The 24,477-nt window shown below is 39.6% G+C and overlaps 1 protein-coding gene across 1 annotated transcript; it reads right to left on the bottom strand.

Moving 5' to 3' along the window:
* Positions 1-863: 863 nt before the first annotated feature.
* aclya (ATP citrate lyase a) lies at positions 864-24,189 on the bottom strand. The gene is made up of 28 exons (XM_006798252.3): positions 24,059-24,189; positions 21,637-21,797; positions 19,690-19,812; positions 14,740-14,802; positions 14,422-14,612; positions 10,901-10,980; positions 9,608-9,738; positions 8,402-8,520; positions 7,741-7,877; positions 7,579-7,640; positions 7,366-7,483; positions 7,085-7,239; positions 6,348-6,441; positions 5,860-6,001; positions 5,551-5,719; positions 5,365-5,469; positions 5,072-5,268; positions 4,918-4,999; positions 4,720-4,830; positions 4,479-4,606; positions 4,292-4,385; positions 4,041-4,195; positions 3,801-3,951; positions 3,542-3,685; positions 3,226-3,339; positions 2,627-2,709; positions 2,325-2,401; positions 864-2,232 (listed from the first exon to the last, which is right to left on the bottom strand). The coding sequence occupies exons 2-28, from the start codon at positions 21,793-21,795 to the stop codon at positions 2,138-2,140; spliced, it is 3,279 nt and encodes a 1,092-aa protein (XP_006798315.2). The 5' UTR covers positions 21,796-21,797; positions 24,059-24,189; the 3' UTR covers positions 864-2,137.
* Between the last annotated feature and the right edge of the window lie 288 nt (positions 24,190-24,477).

Here is a 24,477-nt window from a genome sequence, read left to right as displayed (position 1 = left end):
TGACATGCGCACTGAGTAAAAGGCGTTCCTACCTGTCTGCACATGGAAAGGAAAACATAATTGTTGTCAGTCTGCAGGCTCAGAGCAAGCACGCTGTAAATACAACAAATATGTATGTAATCACTTTCACATCGTTCGTTCGCAGTGGATATGAAACCCGTTCAATGCATTTGTTTGAAACAAAAACGTCCCCGTCTAATAATGTCTCTGTGATTGGAGAATTACATCTAAAGGCGAAACAATTAACTCTCAGCAGGGCAAAGCAAGTAAACTCGCAGTGATTATACAGGACAGTAAGATACCTAATTCACTCAAATTCACAGTGACGCTACCTTGTTGTATACCTATTAAGTCATGATGTAACTGCGTTTGTCTCACGATACGTCGAGACGTTCATAACCCTGTCTACACGTGTGTACCTCAAAACAGCTGGAGTGATTTTTAAAAAATAAATGCTATCCCGGATTGTAGAGTTTTCTTTTTTTCGCTTTTGTATAATATTTTGCTAAATAATTGGGAGAATTCAGCCGCTGTCCAGTCAGTGGCTTCCGAATATCCTAAATTACACGTTTACCTTTGAGGGAAAAGTCCATGTAATGTCACGCAGAACACATTAGTCTCAACAGCTTAAAAACAGAAGGATACTAGACTTCTTTAAGTTTAGATGTTAAGGTTTTTACAAAAGGTAAACAAGTCCGGTTCCTTTCTTTTTTAGCTCTTAAGACTAAACAAGAAAACGATCCCCATTCCTGGAGGAGATACTAATCCCGTGGGGTTCTGGCGCCCCCTTGTGAATAAAGACAAACACATGCATTGATACATTTTAATGATTACATTTTAATGATTACATTTTAATGATTACATTTTAATGATTACATTTTAATGTACTTAATTATACCGTTATCAACATACAACAAATCAGTACACAGGAACACTTAGCTCACACTCAAAGATAAAAAACATAAAACATGAAGACACTGAAAACACGTTTCTGGTTTCCCACAGATTTGATACACTTTTTAACCACAACTGCATAATGGATAACACTGGTGATGCCTGCCACATATAGATACCCCTTTTGGACCTTGGTTTGTTTGTTTTTTCTAAAGAAGTTCAGTCATTCTGAAAAGATTTTTCACACCAGGCATGAAACAACCTTCAAAACTGCACTCAGAAGAATTAAAAATCAGAATGAATAAAAACCATACCTCATTAATTATACAAAAATAATACATTTTACTTAACCCCAATTGTTCTGGCTCAAAGATATTTTTATTAATAATTTAGCTTTTGTTACTAACTGTGTCATTTATCATATGCAATGGCAGCCTCTTAAATAACCAGGTAAGAGGAAAAACAAAACAAAAAAACCCCACTAATTACATATTTGTTGTTCTTATGACTAATAACATTATCTGACCATTTTAATGCTTTCAAAAAATACTCCCTCATACTGTACCAGCTGGGAGAGAACATTTCCTGCACACTGCAAATGGCAGCACCTGCTAGGAATGACTCATAAAAATGGTCCCATCACCCACAGTAAGCAGACTACAAGCATCACTCATTACTACTGTGTCAAAGGCAGTACAGAAAATACAAATTATAACATTCTTGTACCATTTGGTTAGTTAATTATTAATTCATATGTACACAAATACAGATCTGATATACAGTATGTTCTGATATTATATAGGAATTATTGCACTACATGTTCACCTCTTGTAGTAAATGGCACAGTGAAGAAAGCAGCACAGAAACATGAAACACTGTCGCACAGACACACATGCTACTTTAATATAATGATGTAGTATTTGGGGGTAAACAACAGTACTTCTGTAGTCATCAGTAACTTTCTGTTTACTTCCTCCACTGTATACCTCATCTGATTGCTCTCCAAAACACATTTTAAGACGGAAGGTTCACAGTTTAGCAGGTTATATATTAATCATGTGAGCAGCGCTGACAGGTTTCCAGAACTAAATTCTTTCCACCACTTGGCATTTACAGCTATATTAATCGTAACATCTTCCCTATGTTATGGCACTGATTTGAGATGATGTCACAGTATGTGCAGGGGTACTGATGGCAGGGTGAGGGACCAAAAAGCTGCTGCTATACGGTTTAGTCCCTCTGATTACATAGACATGTGCTCTGGGAGTACATAGGAGATGTCATCCCAAGGGTGGCGATACAGACCCTGTTTCAGCCTCTTCTGATCCAGGTAGTGTCCTTAAGGAGATATATAAAAGAAAGACTGGTTATCATACAAAGGAGAAGTGTTTGCTGTCTTGCAGACATTACCATGCACGCAGATAACTCACCAATGAATCCCATACTGCGACCCAAGACAAAGATGCCATTTAGAGCACCAATTTCCACAAATTCATCTGCTTCATCCCTGTGAATGTGTGATAGACAGGGAAAAGGGCTTTTTAATAATATAGACATGCTTCTGTCACATAATCCCAACAAGTTTCAGCACATCTTCCTAAGTAATCATTCTATTAAAAAGCCTTACGCTCCCGAGGTGTTGTGGAAGAAAAACAATGCTATCTCTTAATTCTAGTTAAAGTGCCGTTCTTAAGAGAAACCTGGTTTAAACTTTAAAGAGAAACTGGCTCACCGTGTAAATCCACCACAAGTCCTGAGCAAGTCCACGAAAGCCACACCAATGAAGCCATCCACATTCAGGATCAAGTTGGGTTTCTTGGTAACACAAGCACAGCATAAAATCATTACAAGTGGACTTTTCATACCCTTCATTAATCTCCCTCTCTCCCTCTATATATAGACATTATTACAATAAGAAATACTCATATTAAACATGATAAGAGTTTCAAATAATGACGTTAGAATATAATCCGTGTTAGCCAAACGCTTAGACGGCTCTAAACATTCAGCTTCAGTTTTTTCTGCTCTTTGCTGGATACAGACGTGAAAAACAGGTGATATCCCAAATTTAATTGATTATGGAGGCAGCCAATGAGACAAAGCTCCGCTTAAAGTGATTGTGACGTTAAAAGTGAAGAGAAGCTAAAATCACTTGTTTCAGACAGACGATGAACTGGCAGCACCAAGGCCCTGGATGATAAAGATTATTTTGAACTGTGAATCATGCAAAGCTACCTTGGTAGAGTCCAACAATTTGGAGCTGGATATAATTAGAATAAGTCCCCTATAATGTAAGAAATTAGTTTTTTCCAAAAGCTATTCCAAGCTTACCTTAGAGGTGGTGATTTTCTCTACTTCCAGAGCATAGTCCAGCAGCTGTGTGGAAGGAAAGTGCTGCTTCACAAAGTCCTTTAAGATCTGGACTCTCATGTCTGGATTGTTAATCTGAAAAGCACAGACAATTCAATTTCAACATCTCTTCTCCCCAGTCAAAATTGTTGTCTTCCTCTATCAGTATTAGCCTGTGATATAAGAATTATTAGATATGGTGCACATCTATATTTCTTGTATTTTTAAATACTTAGTTTAGCCAGAATAACATGATGCTTTATCAGATGCTCACACGTTAAGTAGCCCTGGTACTCACCGACTTGACTCTGTGTCCAATGCCCATGATCAGCTTGCCATCCTTCTTCATCTTGTTCACAAATTCCATGGGCAGCATGCCGCTATCAAATGCTTTGCTGAACTGCTTTGCTGCAGCATCCAAAGCGCCTCCAAAACGGTCACCCTAAAAAAAAAAAAAAACAATTACAGGAAGAAAGACATAGATTACATTTAGGTGGATGAGTTTTATAGCTATATAATTCAAGTAAATAGATCAAAGACAGGTGTGGGTGTCTTACAATGGTGAGAAGGCCTGAGGTGAGGCTGGAGATGAGGTCTTTGCCAGCTCGGGCACATACAATAGTGTTATGTGCACCAGAAACAGCAGGGCCGTGATCCGCAGTCACCATTAGACACATTTCGATGAACTGGCAGGCATACCTCGGCAACCTGCACACAAAGATGATGAAATATCATAAAAAGGTTGCATAGTTCAAAGATTTTCCCGGAGCTATTTATGGCTGGGTTACGAGCCTGACCTCCTCTGGAACCAAAGCAGCCCCAGAGTGCCTCCGAGACCTATTTCTGACTTGAAGACCTCAGTGATGGGCATGCCAGCATAAATGAGCTCCTGACCTCTCTCGTCACAGATACTGGTCATGAAAGAAGCTGGCTTACGGATCAGACCGAGCTCCTGAAAGGCAAAAACAATGAGAAAAATGAAAAACAACTGCCATCACACCCTTTAAAAGCTCTGCTCTTAAAAAGTTATTCTTTCTGGCATACTCACTCTTGCCCACGAGTAATCCATTGGTACAGTGGGAGGAGGCAACTCTTCAGCTGGCTGAATAACTCCCTTCGCAACAAGGTCATCATATACAGATCTGCAAAATTAAAAATAACACAAAAACATTAAATTTAGATCAAGAATCGCTGCATAAGAATATTAACCCTCCCCCTCATGAACATGCACTGACTTGATGATATCCCCAAGCTCATCAAAGCTTTTAGGGACAAATGCACCAGCTTCCTTCAGAGCTTTGTTCTTAGCTACTGCTGTCTCAGAGGCCTGGTTGGCACAAGCTCCTGCGTGGCCAAACTGAACCTGAACACATTGTGTAACACATTGAAGAACACAATTAAAGCGACAATTAATTTCTGGAATGTCTCATTACTCATCTGTTTAATATGCATCCGACACTAAATCTGCCCTCTTACCTCTGAGGAGAACATAGTGGCACAGGTGCCGATACACCAGCACACAACTGGCTTTGTGATTCTGCCCTGTTTGATAGCTTGGCAGATCTTGTATTCCTCTGTGCCACCAATCTGTTACAAGGGCACAGCCAGTCAGAAATTAGCAGCCAACAACAGTTTAAAGCTCCGAGCACCAGTGTGTGATGGTTTACTCCTCACCTCTCCCAGTACGACAATCATCTTTACTCCAGGAGTGTCTTGGTAGCGCAGCACATGGTCCGTAAACACAGAGGCTGGGTATCTGAAGAAGAATTATGAATTATGTCCCAGCTCACACCACATTTAAATCCAGAGCCAAAAAGCACATACGTACCTATCCCCACCGATGGCCACACCTTCAAATACACCATCAGTGGTGCGGGAGATTATATTGTTAAGTTCATTGGACATGCCGCCTGATCGGGACACATAGGCCACGCTTCCTGGGCGATACAGCTTGGAGGCAAGGATGTTATCCAGCATGCCTCCCGTGTTCCCGATCTTGAAACAGCCTGGCTTGATTCCTCCAACCTGGACAAAACAAAACAAAAGGTGGTTTACTTAAATTAAACAACAACAAAACAGAAAGATCTGGTAAATTCTCATTAGAGGTAAAGAAAAACTAACAGTTGCTGGTCCAATGATTGTGACACCCTTCTCATCTGCTGTCTTGATAAGCTTCCTAGTGTGGGCTTCAGGGATTCCCTCAGCAATGATGGCAATGGTGCGAATCTGAAGACAAACAAAGAGAAATGCTTAACTGTGAAGCCCTTTTTAAAGTTTTTATAAGCCACAGATGCTGCAGCTGGGTACCTGTGGGTACTGCATGGTCTCTATGGTGCTATCAAAGGCTGAGCGCAAAGAGGCAAAGTTGATGAGCACATCTACATCTGGATGCTTCTTCATGGCGTCGCTCATGTTCTTATACACAGGGAGGAGGATCTCTTTATGTCCCCAGTAGAACTTCTGTTTGTGGTCTCCACTGGAAGGCAGCCAACAAGAAACACATATAAGAAACAGGAAAAACAGTACAGTACTCTCAGAGGTTCTTACAGTTATATTACAGCAAACATTACACTGTGAGCAGACACAAGCTAAAGAGGACAGGCGCGGCATACATACGTGAATGGGTAGACCATAGCTGCGACAGATGGCTCAGCTCTGGAGCAGATATAGTCAAAGTCCAGCATGCCCTGTACTGCACGAGTCTGCATGCCCCACACTATTGACTTTGTGTGTTTAGTGAAGAGGGTAGTTGCCTTTCCTACAGAGAAAGGAAAACCTTAGATACTGGTGGCACTGTTAACAGTGTTTAAACAAAATTGGACATAAAAAAAAAAGAAAATCGATATGTGAGTCCTTGTATTAAAACACTGTCACCTCCATTTTCTCCCAGAGTTTGGAAAATATGAAAATGAAATTTGAAAGTGGAAGCATGGAAATAGTTTTTGCAGAAACCTATTGCTGACCACAGAGGGCGCTATAATACCTATAGTCAACTGTGAATACATACAACGCCTCTACCTACTATCCAGTGATGGATGCAAGTATGACAAACAGAAAGGTTTTGGCATTTATTGTGTAGTCTTGTGGGTCGGGGTGTTTCTCACCAACGGGGGCTCCAGTTTTAGGCTTCTTTGCTGGTGAACTCTCAACTTTGCCTTTGTTTTCGGAGAAAGAAGCAGTCCTGCTGGATACTGGCGTCTAGAAAGTATTAATAAAAAAAGAAAAAAAGTCACTTTTTTCCCCTCGCATATCTCAAAAAAACGTTTCTCAGTAAGGACAGCCTAGTTGAGAAATTATCTGCTTTAGCTGTGATAGCTGTGATAAATGATAAAGCCGCTGGATAAGTTGAGATCACGTGCACTTGATGTGCATGTGTCCTGGAAATCTATTAACATTGTTTTTGTTGATGACCCCAGTTTCCTAGTACTCCATATTTATTCACACCAATTCTCAGTAGGACAATTCATATTTCATTTCACTTTGTTCTTCTGTTGTAGCGCACATCTGAAACAAACACAAACACGCATGCACACACACGCACTTCCTTTGCTGAAATCTTGCACTGCACATTTTTAATGGATGCCTCGAGCGGCGCGCTACAACCTTCCACTTCCAACTGCAGACTCACGACTAAAGCAGCCCACAGTTCCCTGCAATGCTATTTATATAAGAGCATTGCAAGGAACTGTGTAATCTGGTTCACTATGAGGACAAGATAATAGTGACTGAAACAGAGGCTTTGGCATGTAACCTACATTTGAGGGAACTGACTGATGTAAATACACTTCACAGTGATATGCAAGAATATCTCAATGGTTTATCAGGCCAGTGTGTGTCATACCGATGTGCTGCTGTTGGAGTTGAGGAGGAAGTTGGCAGTGTGGGCAGCAATAGGAGGCAAGTTGGCAATTGGCCTGTGGCCCAGCGCCATGCCAACAATGGCAGTCATGTGGGTTTCTGTGCCAAAGACATGAATTGGGATGCCAGTGGTCTTTCCTGTGGAGAAAGGTCCAGAGTCGAATTAACTGTGGTGTGTAACAGCTGGCAGGTGCTTAGTCTCAAGACTACATTGATAGATTACAATATGAAGCCTAAATTTACAACATATCAGGAAAAACATACCAACTTCTCCCATCACTCTTAGACCTTCCTGGTAGTTGGGGCCTCCACGTCGCACAAAAATAGTGACCTCATGCTCCTTCAGTGGCTCCTGATAATCTCTGATAGCCCGAACAATTCCCTTTGTCCAAAAGGACAGAGATGCTCAATTAACACATGATATTAAATAAGAAATACTGATATACTAACACCATGCAAACAAAATGCACACTGTACCTTAAATGTTGCTGCAACATTTGTGAAGTTTGCAATGCTTCCTCCGATGATCAAAACCTTACCTGGAACACATTAATATAGAAATAATTTCATATAGAAATAATATTGTTAATAATAAAAAAAAAGCAAGAAAGAAAGCAAGAAATTTTACACAATTCCCACCATCAGAGTGCTTTTCTCTCGTCATCAAAGATAGGATGGTCTTGGCATAATCATAGGTCTGCTGTTCACTCGGTGCTCCAGAATACTCTCCATAATTGGCCAGCTCGTTAACCCCACCAAGATCACAGATTGTGTCACTGAGGGTGTTTCATATTAGTAAAGAGATCGAATAGAGAGAAGAAACAGATCAACAAAAGCCACCACAGCTCCGTTTTTCTTATATGGGCATTTTCAGCTGCAACAATAAACACAACTTCAGGAAAAACAGACCTCCAGAACACATCCCCTTTATTCATTTAATACTGCACTGTAAACAGATACAACAACTTAACAGTGCACAGGGGAAATAATTAGTCACGCCTGATGGGTCTGCAAGTCCCGCTCTACACCCCCGACAGACGGCAGAGCAAGTGAGGCATCGCTCTTTCTTCCAGACTCTCAGTAAAACAGCAACATCTAGGAATCCAATTTAGCTGGCAGCTGAATGGGCAGAGTCTAAACTGCTGCACTATCAGTATCCCTACTGCATCTCTGGCATTCTCCCCTAATGCTAAACCCAATTATGCACAGAGGAATGAATTTAATGGTGATCAATACTAGAGATTGTTTAGCCTTGAGAGCCATGGATTCTAGTGTGTATGTTAGCACTATGACTGAGTACCTGTACACCACTGAGGCACCACCGCCTGCCACCATGGTCCAGATTCTGCCTCGAGGATTAAGGAGAGTGAGTTTGAGGCTGGCTCCACTCTTAGCATCAAGGTCTGCAATATAGGCCTCCTACAAAAGGAAAAGGAAGATAAAGAAGTACGGGCACTGTTAAATATTGCCTTAATCAGAGACGGACCTTTTACAAGCATCTCACTACATAGTTGTAATTTGTCCTTTGCCTGCCCTGTAACATTAAAGGGGCCATTAATTAGAAATACTGTATAGATATTGGCAGCGACAGAGGATGTGATGCACATCAGTGGTTGTTTGTGACAGTCAGGTCCACAGCTGGTGGCTGAGAGTAAAAAAAGCTCCCAATCAAAGGCACCTGCTGTCCCTCATCTCCACTTCGACTCGCAGCAGCCCAATTAGACCGGGCCGTCTGCTACACAGACAGACAGTCTGTCTCAAACCAGCTCCCACATGTTTCACCCAAAAACAAACAAAAAAACAACCATCCTGTAAATAAATTAAAAAGAAAAAAAACCCAGCCTTTTTCCATTTACAAGCTCACCACATTAAATATTAAGTACTGTCAGTGTCATTCAAAAGTACAATAATAAGTCATATTCATCTTCTAATTATTGAAACAATCTTTCACGTTATAGGTCTTTCCTTTATTATAAATATAGCTCCCACAACAAATAAAGCAGAACATTTCATGCATCTATGGGGTAAATTTATTTATTTTCTCCAAATCTTTATGCACATGTTGCAGCCCAGGCAATCTTTTCTGGAGACACGTTTCCTCTCCAAAGTGAGACCTACAGTCTTTTTACGTGTGAATATGTTTAAAGATACCACTGTTTCTAAATAATTATACAGGAGCTAACCTGTTTAAACCCATTTAAAAAAAATAAAATTTATTCTTCAGGTTAAAAACAGGTTTACAGGATCCATCGCAGTTAACACTATCCCCTTCTTAGCTTTAAAGTACTGAGGAAGGCCATCACAAGAGGTCTAGGCCACTTTAATTAACTGAAACAGTGCCATTATTTTAGTTTGGTAAGGCACAATTTATGAAATGATGAAGGTGATGGATGTTCTACTGTACCTCTGATAAAAAGCTAATGAGCAATAATAAGAAACAGTCTCAAGAAGTCACAATTGGAAGTCTGATGCATTTCTACCTCTGTCCCTCTAGACCTCCCCTCACCTCGGGATAAGCCTCCCTGCCGAACGGTGGAGGAAACTCCACATCTCCCCACTTGGCCTTGCAGATGTAATCAGCTGTTGCGTCGATCTTAGCGGCCATGTCCAGCACATAAACTCCATCTTTTGTGACCACTAAAAGGGGAGATGTCAAGATGTAATGTTAAAACGTATACTCCAGCATGCTAGTATAAACTAGAAATAATCTTGTAATCAAACACACACCACAATCATATATCAGATACAGATTTAAGTTCTTACACTCCCACATTATTGTGACATGCAGTCATTGAAGCTGTATAGCAAATGATTAGTTTGATTTAATTAAGTATGATTAATGTGCTTTAATACACATTAAGACACTACACTGTATTCTAAATGATGGCGCCCACATTTGGTTTATATTGTTTTGTCATTGATTTATATAAGATACATTAATAATTTTTTTTCCTCTGTTTTGTGTTACGATGGGCGATCGTGGCTCAAGAGTTAGGAGTTCGCCTTGTAATCGGAAGGTTGCCGGTTCGAGCCCCGGCTTGGACAGTCTCGGTCATTGTGTCCTCGGGCAAGACACTTCACCCGTTGCCTACTGGTGGTGGTCAGAGGGCCCGGTGGCGCCAGTGTCCGGCAGCCTCGCCTCTGTCAGTGCTTGTTGGGGTTTTCCCTGTATTATTGTAGGGTCTTTACCTTACCATGTAAAGTGCCTTAAGATGCTGTTGTTGTGATTTGGGGTTACTTAAATAAAACTGAGTTGAACTGAATTTGGTTAGGTCTGTTTGATTAAGGTCTTCTTTCGTTAAGTATTATTTTCAAGCAGAGATCTGTTCAGCTGACATCTTTTGTGGGCTCACCTATGTCTAAAAATAGTCTGTTTTCATGATAGAGCATTTTTCCATATAATTTGTCTTTTCTGGATATAATAAAACCCACATTAAAAAAAAAAACAGTGATTATACATCCTTTAACTTACACCACATCAACAGGAAAAACTGCCAGAGGGCATGTACTGGTTCCTAATTACATCTTTGCAAACACATGCTTCCTTCATCAAACAGAAAGTGCATGTATTATTTAATGTTTTCCCCCCTCGGTGTCAAAAATGTGTGTTTCATAATGATTTCTTTGTGATGCTTTCCTCTCTAATTTCCTTTTGATGTCCCCTTTCCAATTTTATAACCTGATAACATATTAATAAGTTGGTGCAAGAATAAAGTGTAGATGCTATAACAGTAGCCTGTTCAGATATAGTTTGAGATGTTATTGTGGACTTGAGAAAATCAAAGAAAAAAAAACATACCCAGAGGGTTGATCTCCAGATATGTGAAGAACAGGTCTTCATACAGGTTGAAAAGTCCAACAATGAAACTGGCCAAGATGCTGCAGAAAAAGAGAGAGAGAGAAACAATAAGTTCAGTGTTGTTATGATTCAGTGTCATGGATATATATATATATATATATATTTTTATACTGTGTTTTTGTCTGCCACACCAGAGGGTGGCATAGTTCGTGTCCTGTGTTATTGCTGCTATGTGAGTTCCAGGTGGAGGCTGACCATTGGTGGCGGACTGGGAGAGGCCGGCTATAAATGAGGACCCTTTTCAACCGGCACCCCCCGCCTACTTCCTGTTCCCAACGAACTGTGCATGTGGCTGCGTGTGAATTTGTATTCTGGGAGCTTTTGCCGTGTTGTAAATAGTTTGTTGTATATAGATGTAAATAGTTGTCGATACTTTTTTTACTCGGTAGCTGTAGGGGTGAGAAGCCATTTTTCTTTGGGAACCTTTTCACCTGTAATTTTCTTTTGGGGTTTTGTGTGAAGGTAAGCCAGCTGCATTTCATTTTTAGAGTTTTTGTTTGTTGTTTTGGCCATGCTCACCCTGACGCCTGCTACCTTTTGGGACTTAATAAACTGACTGGCTGTTGTGAAATCCGTGGTAGCTGTTTTTTGTTGGTTCATCTTCCTTGAGAGCAGGGAGTGTGGGCGCATTTCTCCTTATTTTTATTTTCCTTATGTTGCATGCCGGTTTTCCCTGGGCTGGGGTGTAACAGTGTATAAAAGCCTGATTTTTGGATTGGTTGCAGCATTGCCAGAATTAAATGGAGATGTCTGGATGCCGTGATGCATAATACAAGACAATCACATTAGAAATAGGGGGGAAAAATTAAATACATGAAAAATCCACTGATATAAAACTAATTGCTGGCTACAAATCTAGGGCTAGCTCAAGCTCTTAGTCACTTACTTGAGTGTAATAGCATGAAAGACTAGCTTTGAAGAAGAAAAGTTGCCAACTAAATACACTACAGCCAATTTATTATGAAGAAAAATTCCCTAGAGTTGTCACTGACGCCTTGTTTCCCCCAGTATAATAAGGTTTTATTATTATTATATTAGTGGTGACTCATGTCTTATGAATCTATGAAGCATGACTGATACAAGCCACAGAATGTTTAGATAAGAAAGGACTACAAAGTATAAATATGAGTGCATGACTTTACCCTTTGCCACAGACAGTATAATTAAATGACAGACACAGGCTTCCAGGTGTAAAATCTGAAACAAATGGGGAAGTGCTTGAAACCTCATTTAATCTAATCTGCAAGATGCTCATCTTGTAAATCATAGTCCTACTTATAATAAACGAGACAGTCAAGCAGGATAGAGAAAAAGAGGCCAATTAATTATTAGCCATTCAAAAAGAGAGGAGGAAACACTGCACTGCCCTTCCCATGGACTTTGTATTGCATGAAGGTGCAGTGTGGTGGAAGTCACAACCAACAGAAGTAAGCTGAGGAAGCAAACAGCTGTGCTTTTTGCAAAATCACAAACAGGATAAAACAGAAAAGGAAAACTATACTGACATTAATTATACTTAAATATTTTTTACAGATTGCATTTTAAAGGTATAGAATTTGCATCATGGATGACTGTATGATCTATTTATGAGGTGATTTTATTATGTTTAAAAAATTCTTAACTAATTAGATCATCTTGATAGCAAAATATAATTAGGAATAGGGTGCTAAAATTATCCTTTGATAGTGAAATTTATTTGTGGTCACAAGCTTGTGAATCGACAGTGAAACAGAGTTCTAGAGCTGGGTTGCACATTGTGAAGCCAGCTGTTTTTCCCTCCTGTGCTCTGTCTCCATGCTTGTGATACAGATGCATGGGTCATTCGTGTTATTTCAGTCAGATTCACCTGTGGCAAATTATAAAAGATGGCAGATGTGAGGGAGAAAATGAGACTGGGCCCATCTGTTATACACAGTACAGTCTATGATCTTTGCCTAGGTAGACTCTGATTCCCATGAGTCCCTTTAGTATGCTTATGACACACAGCAATGAAAACTTTGCAAAAGGACTCATCTTTGTGAATCCATCTCTTTTTGAATATCAAAATCTCCATGACAAAAAAATGTAAAACCCGCAAAACATTCACATGCAAAGGACAGTTTTTATGGTCTGTATTCAATTTCTTGAATTGAATCTAACTATTTTTATCTTTAATCTGCAAAACAAATTATCCTCTGCATATTAACAATAATGCTATAAATATACACAAGAGGAGCTGCATGCAAACAATCTAATTTGCCTTCTCCATCACATGTCAAAACAGAGAAGTGAGAGGTTGCTGTAGGGGAGGCAGTGCTTTGCTCTCCTCTCCTGTCTGTCAGTTCTGCAGGCAGCTCTGAGCCTCTGTACCCGTATCAGCCTTTTGTCAGGTCGTCGAGTGGCCCGTGGGGGGAAAAGAATGACCGAAACCCCAAGTGACTCAGCTTCTCATGTCTGCTAGCTAAATGCGGGTTTTGTTTTCAGTCCAGAGTGTGAGGGAAAAAAGTGTTTGTGGGGGTGAGGAGGTGAGCTGGGGGCTGGCAGAGTGATTTCTGGGATGGCTTCTTCAATGTCAGCCAAGACAGTGAGACGGCCAGAATCTGCCGTCACAAGAGCAATGCTGAAGAGATGGATAAGAGGGGTTGGCGGAGGGTCAGCCACTGTATCCTTCCCATCAAAATAAATGGACGTGTTCTGAATGTGGCTGTAGCGTTTAAAAAAAAAAAGGCTGGGAGGTGGAGGCTGATCGAAGAAAGGCAAAGCCAAGGAGGGAGTTTGTCATTTGTCTAATGGGCAAATGGAAACCCTCTGCCTGTGTACTGCTCCCCCCACATTTACTGCCAATATTAAAGTGCTCTCTCCAGCTTAATTTATTTGCTGCTCCTCCCTGTTGGTCAGTAGTTCCTTCTATTTTTAGCAGTTTAGTGATGAATACATCAGTGTGTTTGGGTGACAGGGTGTATTAATGAACATAAAATTGTTAATAAAATATTATTTTGCAATGTTTTTATTCAGTAATGTTGTCTTTTTTAATATGAGAAGGTCTATAAATGTTTAATTGTTCTCTTGTTTAAGTGCACATTCTGTTTTGTGGGGACTTACTACGAAATAAGGTAAAGGCTTCCTGCAAAAAACAATTTAATCATGTAAAAGGTGTATTAGTATTTAAACAGGGTTCACAAAGATGCCGCTTATTCTGTGAGGATGAGACTGTGTAAAGGCAATATATGATATTACTCCTGCAAGAGAACATATTTAGCCTTCCTTAAAGGCTAAATATGCAGCAACTGACAGAGTACACAATAACAGAAACCCCAGTCTAGTCTGTAATATGCAAAAAAAAAAAGCAAATTTTAACTAATGCTGAGTTTCATGCTCATTTTCATGAACTGTACATACTGTGTCCACTCCCAGTCTTTGTCTACCCTGCACACATCAAGATTCTGCACATGCACTCCCTTTACCATTTCTATCCCACTTACACTTTCTTGTCATTGGGGACACGAGTCAGCAGGTCTTTCTTCACCAGGTCTTCACTGATCTTTTCATCCACCTTAATTAGTAGCTTCTGTGCCTTGGCGTCGACGTCTCCTACATCCACCCCGCCCTCGTGGTGAAACAGCACATAGTCCCCTTCTCGAGTGGCGTATATGCACACATAGAATTCCTCCTCCTGACCAATGGATAAAGTTTACAAATATGTCCATTATATTTCTTGAATACTTTAAATAGTTGATTTAGCATCTATAGTAATACGACATGAATAGGCTAAGATATAAAGAAGCTAGGAATTTTTTTACCTGCTTATGTGGGACAAATGGCTCAATGAGGAAGTTTTTGAGAACACCCTTGGCTTTTCCCACCTGCAAGTCATTAACACAATAATAATCTTCTTAGGGAGAAGCAATTAAAAAAAAAAAAAAAAAATTATATATATAATTATTGTGTGGGAGCAGCTCACATGGGTTAAAGACACATTATAGCATGGTCTATATCTATCTACTATGGAAAACAACAGATATTTAATTACTGTGGGAAAAGCAGACATAAATGTACATGAAATTAAAAATGATAAAGTGCAGAAATAGCACTGTGAATGAAGGAACTGACATTTTAAAAGACAAAAAAGGAAATGCTCTCATGTAGAACTGCAGGCATAGAGTGCTAACACAGCCACAGCTCATTTAGTAAAAGCTGTCACTGTTCTTCTGTTAAAGGCCAACAGGCGCAAGGCAACCAGGGACCGGCTGAGAGCAACCAGCCGTGGAGGAAAGAAAAATATATATATAATAAGGGTGAAAGCTGTCATTTTCAAGGGGAGAAATAAAAAGAAAAGATTGATGACAGTAGTGAAAATGATTAAAAAACTCACAGTAGCTTATACTCAGATAAATAAAGTGGCAAATATGAAACAGGCAGATAAAGAAAAATAGAAAGCAATGCCTTTATAGAAAGTCATATTGTACCTGAATTTTTCAACCTAACCACTTATGTCACTATTACCCCACAAAATATTAAATACTAATTGAAAAAACTGAAGACGTGTGGGCAAGCAAAGTGTGAGCATCATAAAGGAAGTGACAGGATATATTTAGAAGTGATGTTGAGGAAGTTAATCTAGTATGGGTGTTGTTCCTGTAAACAGCACCACTTAAAAGCTTTTTCATCGAAATAGAGTCAGAGAGGAAGACAAGCATCAGACAATATGAGATCAGAAGAGTTAATGTTAAAATGTCCGCGGGAGGGCGGGCAGCGTAGATGTCTAAGTCTGTGAATGTGATAACAAGACAACGAAATGACATGGGAGCTTCAAATTGATACCATAGATTTATCCACTAAAAATCTCAGACAAGTTGGAATCTAAGTGACCTTGAACTAAAGAGCAGAGGTCAAAGGTCAGGTTTGCTAAAACGTTGTGAATGCATTAATGTGATAACAAGGAGATGTAGGATTCTGAAATTGATGCTATAGCTGTTTCTACAGTAGGAGGCTGAGGGGTAGCACTGGTCAGTGCCAGTATTTTAATAATATGCATTCACTGTGTGCATTTTGAGGGCAAGTCATAAAACAGTAAAAGCGGCTTCCTTATCAAGAGCATCCCAGCACACACATCCCAACTGTAGTTCCATAGTTTCCACCTTTTGTCTTTGCTGCGCCTTTATCCGGCAATTACACCTCCTACTGACTAACCGAACCTCCATAGTTTTTCCACCTTTTTCTTTACAACCTGCTCTTTATATCTGCATCTCAGAGGCCAACTGAAACCAAATCCACCTATATAAAAAAACTGACAGTCGGGATTTGTTCATGCAATAGAGAAAAACAACAATACAGCGTGTTTCTCTGCTCCAAGACATCTGTGGTCCTTTCACACGGTAAGCATGTCTGTTATACCCATGTTATAAATGTCTGTATGTTAAAATGTGACACATGTGTTGTCCAAAAACATTTCCTCTAAATTTGCAAAGTTACTGATTTAAAAAATATATTTTCAAATTTTTAGTTGCATGTCAAACATATGATAGACTCTTGAGCATATTTATATAGCTAAATCCACAATGGTATATGCTAAATAAAAGATGCCCAAGCACCAATGCACTCTAATGCAAGCCTCTGAACTGTATGTTGATAAGTGCATGAAGTATACCTCTACCTCTATAGCTGAAAACAGTTTGTATCTGCACTCTGAGGGTCCGCTGAATTGTTTTTAATGTGGCACTTTTTGACGAACTGCAGATGATGAAATTCTATTTATTGGAGAAAGTGTCCTTAAGCTACTGTTGCTCATACTTACTGAGTTCCCTAACTACTTCTTTACTATGTCAGTAAACTTTTTGAAAAGGAAGTTGTTGTAGATCAGAATCAGTTTGTTTTTTTTGTTTTTTACAAGAAGTGTAGCTCATACAATGGTATAAATGTATTCTTTGCGATACTTTATAAATATGAAACTCTAAAGATTTTGAGTTCATGCACATTGTGAAACAAGAATCTAAATATTTGTGTCACAATGATTTCTATAAAAACATGTTGTTTATGGGATAATGTGACGAATCTATTGTGGGCCCTATTAATGATCAATGGTAATTGAAGAGGAAGCTTGAACCCTGGCTCTGGACATTTTCATGACAAGTGACAGCGCAGACATCTAATAATGAGAGAACATGTTTTGTCATCATAAACACTGTGATATGAAGCATTGTTAAAGTGTCACTTCAGTAATGTTGACTCATGTTTTTTAATAGATGACTTTAAAACACTAAACTCTAATTTCAGTGGTTTATTTTAAGTTTACAGAATATAACATGTGGTAAGACGATGAGTTTTACTTCTCACAGGCCGTGTTATGTGTATCTATTTATCATGTATGCTACTTTGCTCTGTGGACTGTAAAATGTTTCATTGTGTTCATGAAATAAACCAGACTTTCACTGTCTGCATCTTTTCCTGTTTTTCTGTTTGTGTTCACTCCAAGTTTGACAAAACCTACAGATATCCAGAGTTGACTCATTAACAATGTGGTGCAATCTCAACGTATTTAGCTGCTTTTTCCTAAACACAATCAACTGAGAGAAATGTCTGCAGTCCTCACTTTGGTCATTGCGAATGTTGAAGGAGATTTGTTCCATAGACACCTAATACTAGTGTTATAATACACCTAATACACCACTATGTTCTATTTAAATCCAGATTCCTTTTATAGTTTGCAGTGAAATTTGTTAAACCATTGCTTAATGGGACAGAAGTACAAGTCACTCTTTACTAACACATTTGTAGATTGTTAACATTCGCAATGACCAAAGTCATTGGTCACACACACACACACACACACACACACACACACACAGAGAGAGAGACAGAGAGAGAGAGAGAGAGAGCGAGAGAGAGGGAAATCATTAATACAAAGGATTGGAGCCAGTTTTGGATTTTCACTTGTTGTTGGATTTAATATGAACAGTCACATAAAATTCATTCAAATTTTTTGCCTTTGCTTCAATTAAGATGTTTCTTTAAATCTACAACACCTTCCTTTTCAAAAAGTTTACTGACATAGTAAAGAAGTAGTTAGGGAACTCAGTAAGTATGAGCAACAGTAGCTTAAGGACACTTTCTCCAATAAAGAGGATTTCATCATCTGCAGTTCGTCAAAAAAGTGCAGATTCAATTCAGCAGATTCTCAAAGTATGGATACAAACTGTTTTCAGCTATAGAGGTAGAGGTATACTTCATGCACTTTTCAACATACAGTTCAGAGGCTTGCATTAGAGTGCATTGGTGCTTGGGCATCTTTTATTTAGCATATACCATTGTGGATTTAGCTATATATATATGCTCAAGAGTCTCTCATATGTTTGACATGCAACTAAAAATTTGAAAATATATTTTTTAAATCAGTAACTTTGCAAATTTAGAGGAAATGTTTTTGGACAACACATGTGTCACATTTTAAACAGGGTTTGAATAATCAGCACTGACATATAGACATTTATAACATGGGTATAACAGACATGCTTACCGTGTGAAAGGACCGCGGATGTCTTGGAGCAGAGAAACACGCTGTATTGTTGTTTTTCTCTATTGCATAAACAAATCCCGACTGTCAGAAACACTCTGTGCGGGTAGCAAAGTCGGCTCCAACGCACATCCTGGCATCTGTGTGAAAGAAAAGTGTCGCTGCGGCTAGACTCTCGGGATAGTCAGGCTTTTATTTATATTTGTGGCATTCTGGTGCGTTAAAACTAGCAGCCTCTGTGTCCCACTTGGATCACCATTCCGAAAATTCAGATATTTAAATAAAAATGATGAATCGGCTAGTAATGAGGAGCAACATAGATCCGTAAAATGAGGTTTGATTAAATTAAGCTCTTATGAACAGTGATGATGCGTTCCAAACAAACGATGCTTTCTACATGGCCAAATTGTGTGCTAACTACCTCACACCGCTGTGTCTGGGGTCCGACAAAAAAAAAGTTAAAACGATATACCTTGCGGCAGTTGTGAAGTGACGAGGAAAATACCGTGTGTCTGATGGGGTGATTTTATATAAGTGGACTTTGTTTCAGTTGGCCTCTGACATGCAGAAGAAGAGCAGGTTGTAAAGAAAAAGGTGGAAACTATAGAGGTACAGTTAGGGGTGTGCACCTTTCTATGTGAACGTTAGGGTGTGTGTCCTCGGATGCTCTTGTTAAAGAAACAACCTTTATTGTTGGGGGGGGGCAAAAAAGTGCAGGTATATTACTACTGCTGCATTTATTCTTATTTACAGCCAGTAGCACTGCTGACACTGTCACCTAATTTGCAAGAAGATATGCCGTTTCAGTGCTACACACACTCTTCTTCAGTGCTTTATGAACCAACCCAGTCTCTCCGTAACTCACTTCTGGGTTTATGAGGCAAAGCGGCGTCTCAGTGCTATGTTGATGGAGTGAGTGTTTCTTTAGTGGCAGCACTTGCCTCAGCTGACTGGATTGATTTAATACCAGCAGGCTAGCAATGAAGTCAATAACAAACTGGGCAGCTGTTTAGGCAAACGTGCATCAGGGGAGGAATAAACATAAACCAGGCACATGCAAGGAAAACTGGGAAGGAGGGTAAGAGAAAGGGGAAAGAAGAAGGAAAAAAAGGGGAAAAAGAAAAACACTGGGATAATATTGACTGGAGGACGGTTCAGCAAAATGCACGCTCTCAAGCAGAAGGGTGGGTGGAGGGAGTTGCCTGAGAGACAGCAGAGAGGCAGAGGGTGGATGACGTACTGTGGTTTCTTTCATTAGGCGGGGTTTGAGCCACTCTTTGACGCCTTTTAGGTCCAGGTTGACGCCAACCAGACCCAGCTTGCCTCGTCTCTTGATGAGCTGGTCCGGCTTCACCACCAGTCTCTGAAGGAGGAAGGGAAAAAATATTATCAGCAAGCTTTGAATAAACCCATCAAATTGACCTTTTCAGTTTGAAAATCTAAGTCCAAAGTAAATGTTTTAATTTAATCTGTAGTCATTCTGCTTTTATACTAGTATGTAAATATTACTTTAAAGGAGCAAATTGAAAATATTAAAGCTGGAGCGGTTTCTAGAGGTAACACTTAATGCATTTTAACAGCATAAGTATGAGATTTGACACCAGTGCGATGGTAAAAATGACCAAAAAAAAAAAAACCCCGAAATCTGATTCTTAATCAATCCTTTTGAAATTTTCTGTGTGGGGAAAAAATGTCATCCACACAGGTTTCCAGCTTCAGTGCAACTATTTCATTATAAAGTATATAGTAAAAGTACTGAGCCACATACCCATTACCTACGGGAGCTGCTCAACACCCATGCCACGAACCTGCCGGCGCAGTTTTTGTGCTGATTTTAATAACAGGAGGTTTGGAACTCTGCACTTATTGAGCAAAGCACCTTGTGTGGTGGCAGGTGTGCAAAAACAGGATGGAGTCTGATGTCTGAATCTGACTGAGTCTGATGTCGCCTAGCTTTATGCCACCTTAAGTTTATTCAGTGCAATTTTAACTTTTATCAATCTTCCAAAAAAAAGAAAAAAGAAAAAAGAAAAAGAAAGATGTAATCTTTGCCTTCTGGGAATTATAATTTATGAATCATGAATTTTATGATGCTTTCTACATTTATTAAACAGTAGAATGCATAATCACTGCATTAATTGGCAGAGTAATGGTAAAATCTGGGGCTGTTATTTGCAGTCCTGAATGAATTCTGCTTTCAGTGTAAGCCAAATGTTTCAAAGTGAATTAATGAATGGAAAAGGCATGGATAAGGGCCGACATATTCATCTTGCAGTGATAAAACACACACTGTTTTCCTCAGTTTATTTTATAAGACCACAAGACTGCAGGTATGTCTTTTATAGGATTGCTAAACAATTCCTTACTGCTCTGGAAATCCCAAGTATTTAGTACCTGAACGATGAGGTGCCATGTATTTGAGAAGTTATCTCTCATCTACCAACCATCCCATATGATGCAATTGAAAAATTACATAAAACCCCTACTGGCATCACCCAGTTCCTCTTACTTCAGATGAAAAGAATGACTTATGACAATGGAGCCATTACTATCTGGTTGCTTGCCAGTGAGCAAATGAGGAGAGGGCTGAGGGTGAAGGTTAATGCAATTTCTGAATCAATTCTGCAGCAGGACACATCACTGTGGATCTGCCCTAAGCATCCTCCTAATACCTTCCAGATAAAATCCATCAGCAGAGAGGAAGGCAAACACAGAATGACATTTCGTCGAGCAAGATGAGCAACAGAGTAATTAAATCAACTGATATGATAGCTGTCTATGTACGTCACAGCAGAGCAAACTGGAAGCCTGGAGAACCTGTGCAAAAATGCAAAACTCAGCTCAACATTTGGCTCCTGCTGGGTGGTGCAAATATGAATTTTTTCTACGTCTCCTTTTTTTCTTGTGCTTCTACTTTGCTCCATTTCCACTAAGTATGGAACAGAACTGATGGTTTCCTCCTCTGTCTGTGATTTCAGCTAACAAGCACCAAGAGAGCGCTCAGCTGCCAGCCTAAGTAATTGTGCCTATAAAGACGATATCCTTTTCCACAAGCGAAAGAGACTGTGCTTTGGAGATCAATGGTCTATAAATTAGAGACATAACAAGATGACTGTTCAGTCAGCTAAATAAAATATTACTTCACCATCCACATATATTACCGCCCTAAATGTTTCTCCTGCCTCACCTCTGTGAGCAGCCATGGGTGCTCCTGAGCCAGTCGGTCAAAGTTGGTCTCGGGTGTCACGTTTGCATAGCGGAACCTGTTCTGGATGGCCGCTGATGTGCAGATGTACTTGTAGAGGAACTCCTTTCCCGTCTGCTCAGAGATGGCTTTGGCTGACATGACTGCTCGGGCGAGACAAACAGAGAGAGATCTATTATGAGGAGAAGTAAGAATTGATACAGAAAAGCAAACATGTGATGGATAGAAACAAAACTAAGCACAAGATGTTGCATTGAAGCATGCTTTTTTTTTTTTTTTTGGGGGGGGGGGGGGGGGGGTTGTTTTTTTAAACTAAAAAATTATGCAAGAGTTCCCTAATGCACTGCTGTGCTCCCAGAACTGTCAAGAAATGGTCTGCTAACAAGATGACTGAAAGACAGCTCAGCGGTCTATATTGAGTGTGAGTAATAACAGACATACTTAACGGTAAAGCAATAAGAAACATGGTTAGAGGCACTATCAGGCCTTCTATCCTTCTGGACAATCACATATGAGACTTGTTTCAACCTGACAGGACACGAACAATAAAGCCAACCCTAATGTGATTAGTATGGGTTTGTTTCATCTGCACACTAATGAAGTCATAGGCAGTTAGTCATTTGCTCAACAACCGGATCCACACAAAAGCTCCAGCAGAGCAGGAGGAGAAATGACTAAATAAACTCACCTCACAAATTTACAGTTGCAAGATGAATTATATGATGATTATAAACAATAAATATGCAGCAAAGATAAGAAATAATCTTTGGATGCAGGACCTGCTTTCCTTTACTGACAAAATGTGACGGAAGTAAAGTAAGAAATTCAGGCATCTGTAATAACATCTGTAAAATTTTACTGCTAAAGGGTGGGGCGTGAACTTTACACTTTTGCCACATGTTTCACTCAGTGAGGTCATCTCCACTGGAGTCAACAGAGGTCAAAACAGGACATCAGTGTTTGAGTTTTATAAGCAACCAGTTCTACCTATTATGCACAGACACATCTGATTTCATAATACCAAGACCACAGCAAAGTAAATATGCTGATATGAACAGTCATGAACAGCTCCAGGACTTAAAAAATGAGAGAAATAATGTAGAAGCAGCAAAAATATAAGGAAACCAATACTTCTGCAGCATCACCGAACCCATCTCCGATGACAGCTGTTCATTTTTAAACAGGAGAAAATCTCACACTGAAGACTTGCATTTTTCTTTGCATACTGTGCAGAACATCTTGCAGAAGCACGGCATTAGATCTTAGCTTTTTTTTCTTTTTAGGTTCAACTTCAACTTACTGAAATTCTGACCATTTCCATTTCGAACTTGTTAGACATTTCAGTTTTACTGAGAAAATCTACGTATGTGCCTTCTTACCATAATTTCTTGGTGTCCATTAGAGCCGATCTGTTTTAAGATCATTGAAGTTTTTAGTTTTATTAAATTAAATTTTTTATTTAAGCATTGTCATTTTAACTTCATGCCTTCACTTGTGTTTATGTCATACACTTCTGATACACTGACTGATGTAGTTGACCCTCCAACAGTGTGTTGGTAAACTGATGAGGCTCTGGATTCTCCATGTAACCTTTCAGGGATGGAGTACCTGCTCGGTCTGTTGCTATAAGAGATTTAATAAGCTAAAAGGTCTGACGTCTGCTCGCAGTTCTCTGCGTGCTACACTGCGGACCTGGCAGCTATTTCTTTAACGGATTAATGGGACTGTCATGGAGCTTTCTCATTATTGATCACTGCTGTCTCTGAGTCACAACAGCACCGAGTCCAGACCAGCAAATGTGGTTCAAGCAAAGCTCATCGGGGGTCACATACATCATCTCATTTCTCTGTTGCACCTGACCTGTCAAAGGTGTTAAATATCACTGCTCCACAGAAACACTGGTTCAGATTACACACTATAACCTAAATTAATAACAAAGGGTGATGGATGAATGGGGAAGGGAGAACTGAAGCAAAACAAAAAGCCGTTTTAAAAGAATGTATTCCAATATCAAAGTTGGAGGTTATTGTATAATCTTTAGCTTTCATTATAACCCCACTAACTATTAAAACAAAATCTTCCTGACACAGTTAAAGGACCGAGTTACTGATTGAGTCACACATCCCTCAGTGGAAGGATTTGGTCAGTCTGGTTCATTCATTTACAAACCGGTCAGACAGCCTCCCAGTTATCTGGCAAACATCCACATCACTACTCACTAAAGTCTTACTCAAACTTACTAAAAACCAGGATGTAGGAAAAGTACAAGTTAAACGTGGTTTGTGGACTGAGTAGTTCAACTTCTCTTATCAGACAGAGAGAGAAAACAATAGACAAATAGTTAAAGGAAGTTAGAAAGAAAAACCACAGACGAATTTTTAAGTAACAAAGTGGCGTATTTTACCTTGTTTTTTTGTTTTTATGTCGTCAGCAGCTGTATAAGTTTGCTATGGTCTGATGGGTGAATTTCCTCGGCAGTGTTGCTCCACTCTCGCCGCCTGCGGTGACCACTGGTGCGGGAGAACGAGATTCCCAGTCAGTTTTGTCTCCATCGCCTATCTGCTGACAGGCTTAGCTGATGTTTCCTGGGCTCTGATTGGCTCTTTCCATAACGTACACTTTTGCTGCTTTCATGAACAGTAAGAAATATTACAACTAAGTTACGAAAGACACGCTCGAGGCAAATAAACTGGTAACACTGTATATATGTAATTTAATTTTAATACATAATTTTTAATGCTTATCTTTTTGCTTCTGTAGCTATAGCTTTAATATTAAACGTTTTTAGCCCACGTGCGCATCTTTCCTACATTACTGTCTTTA

This window comes from Neolamprologus brichardi, chromosome 4 (genome assembly GCF_056152115.1).
Source record: "Neolamprologus brichardi isolate AB-2024 chromosome 4, ASM5615211v1, whole genome shotgun sequence".
NCBI lineage: Eukaryota > Metazoa > Chordata > Actinopteri > Cichliformes > Cichlidae > Neolamprologus > Neolamprologus brichardi.
This window is presented reverse-complemented; position numbering and strand designations above follow the sequence as displayed.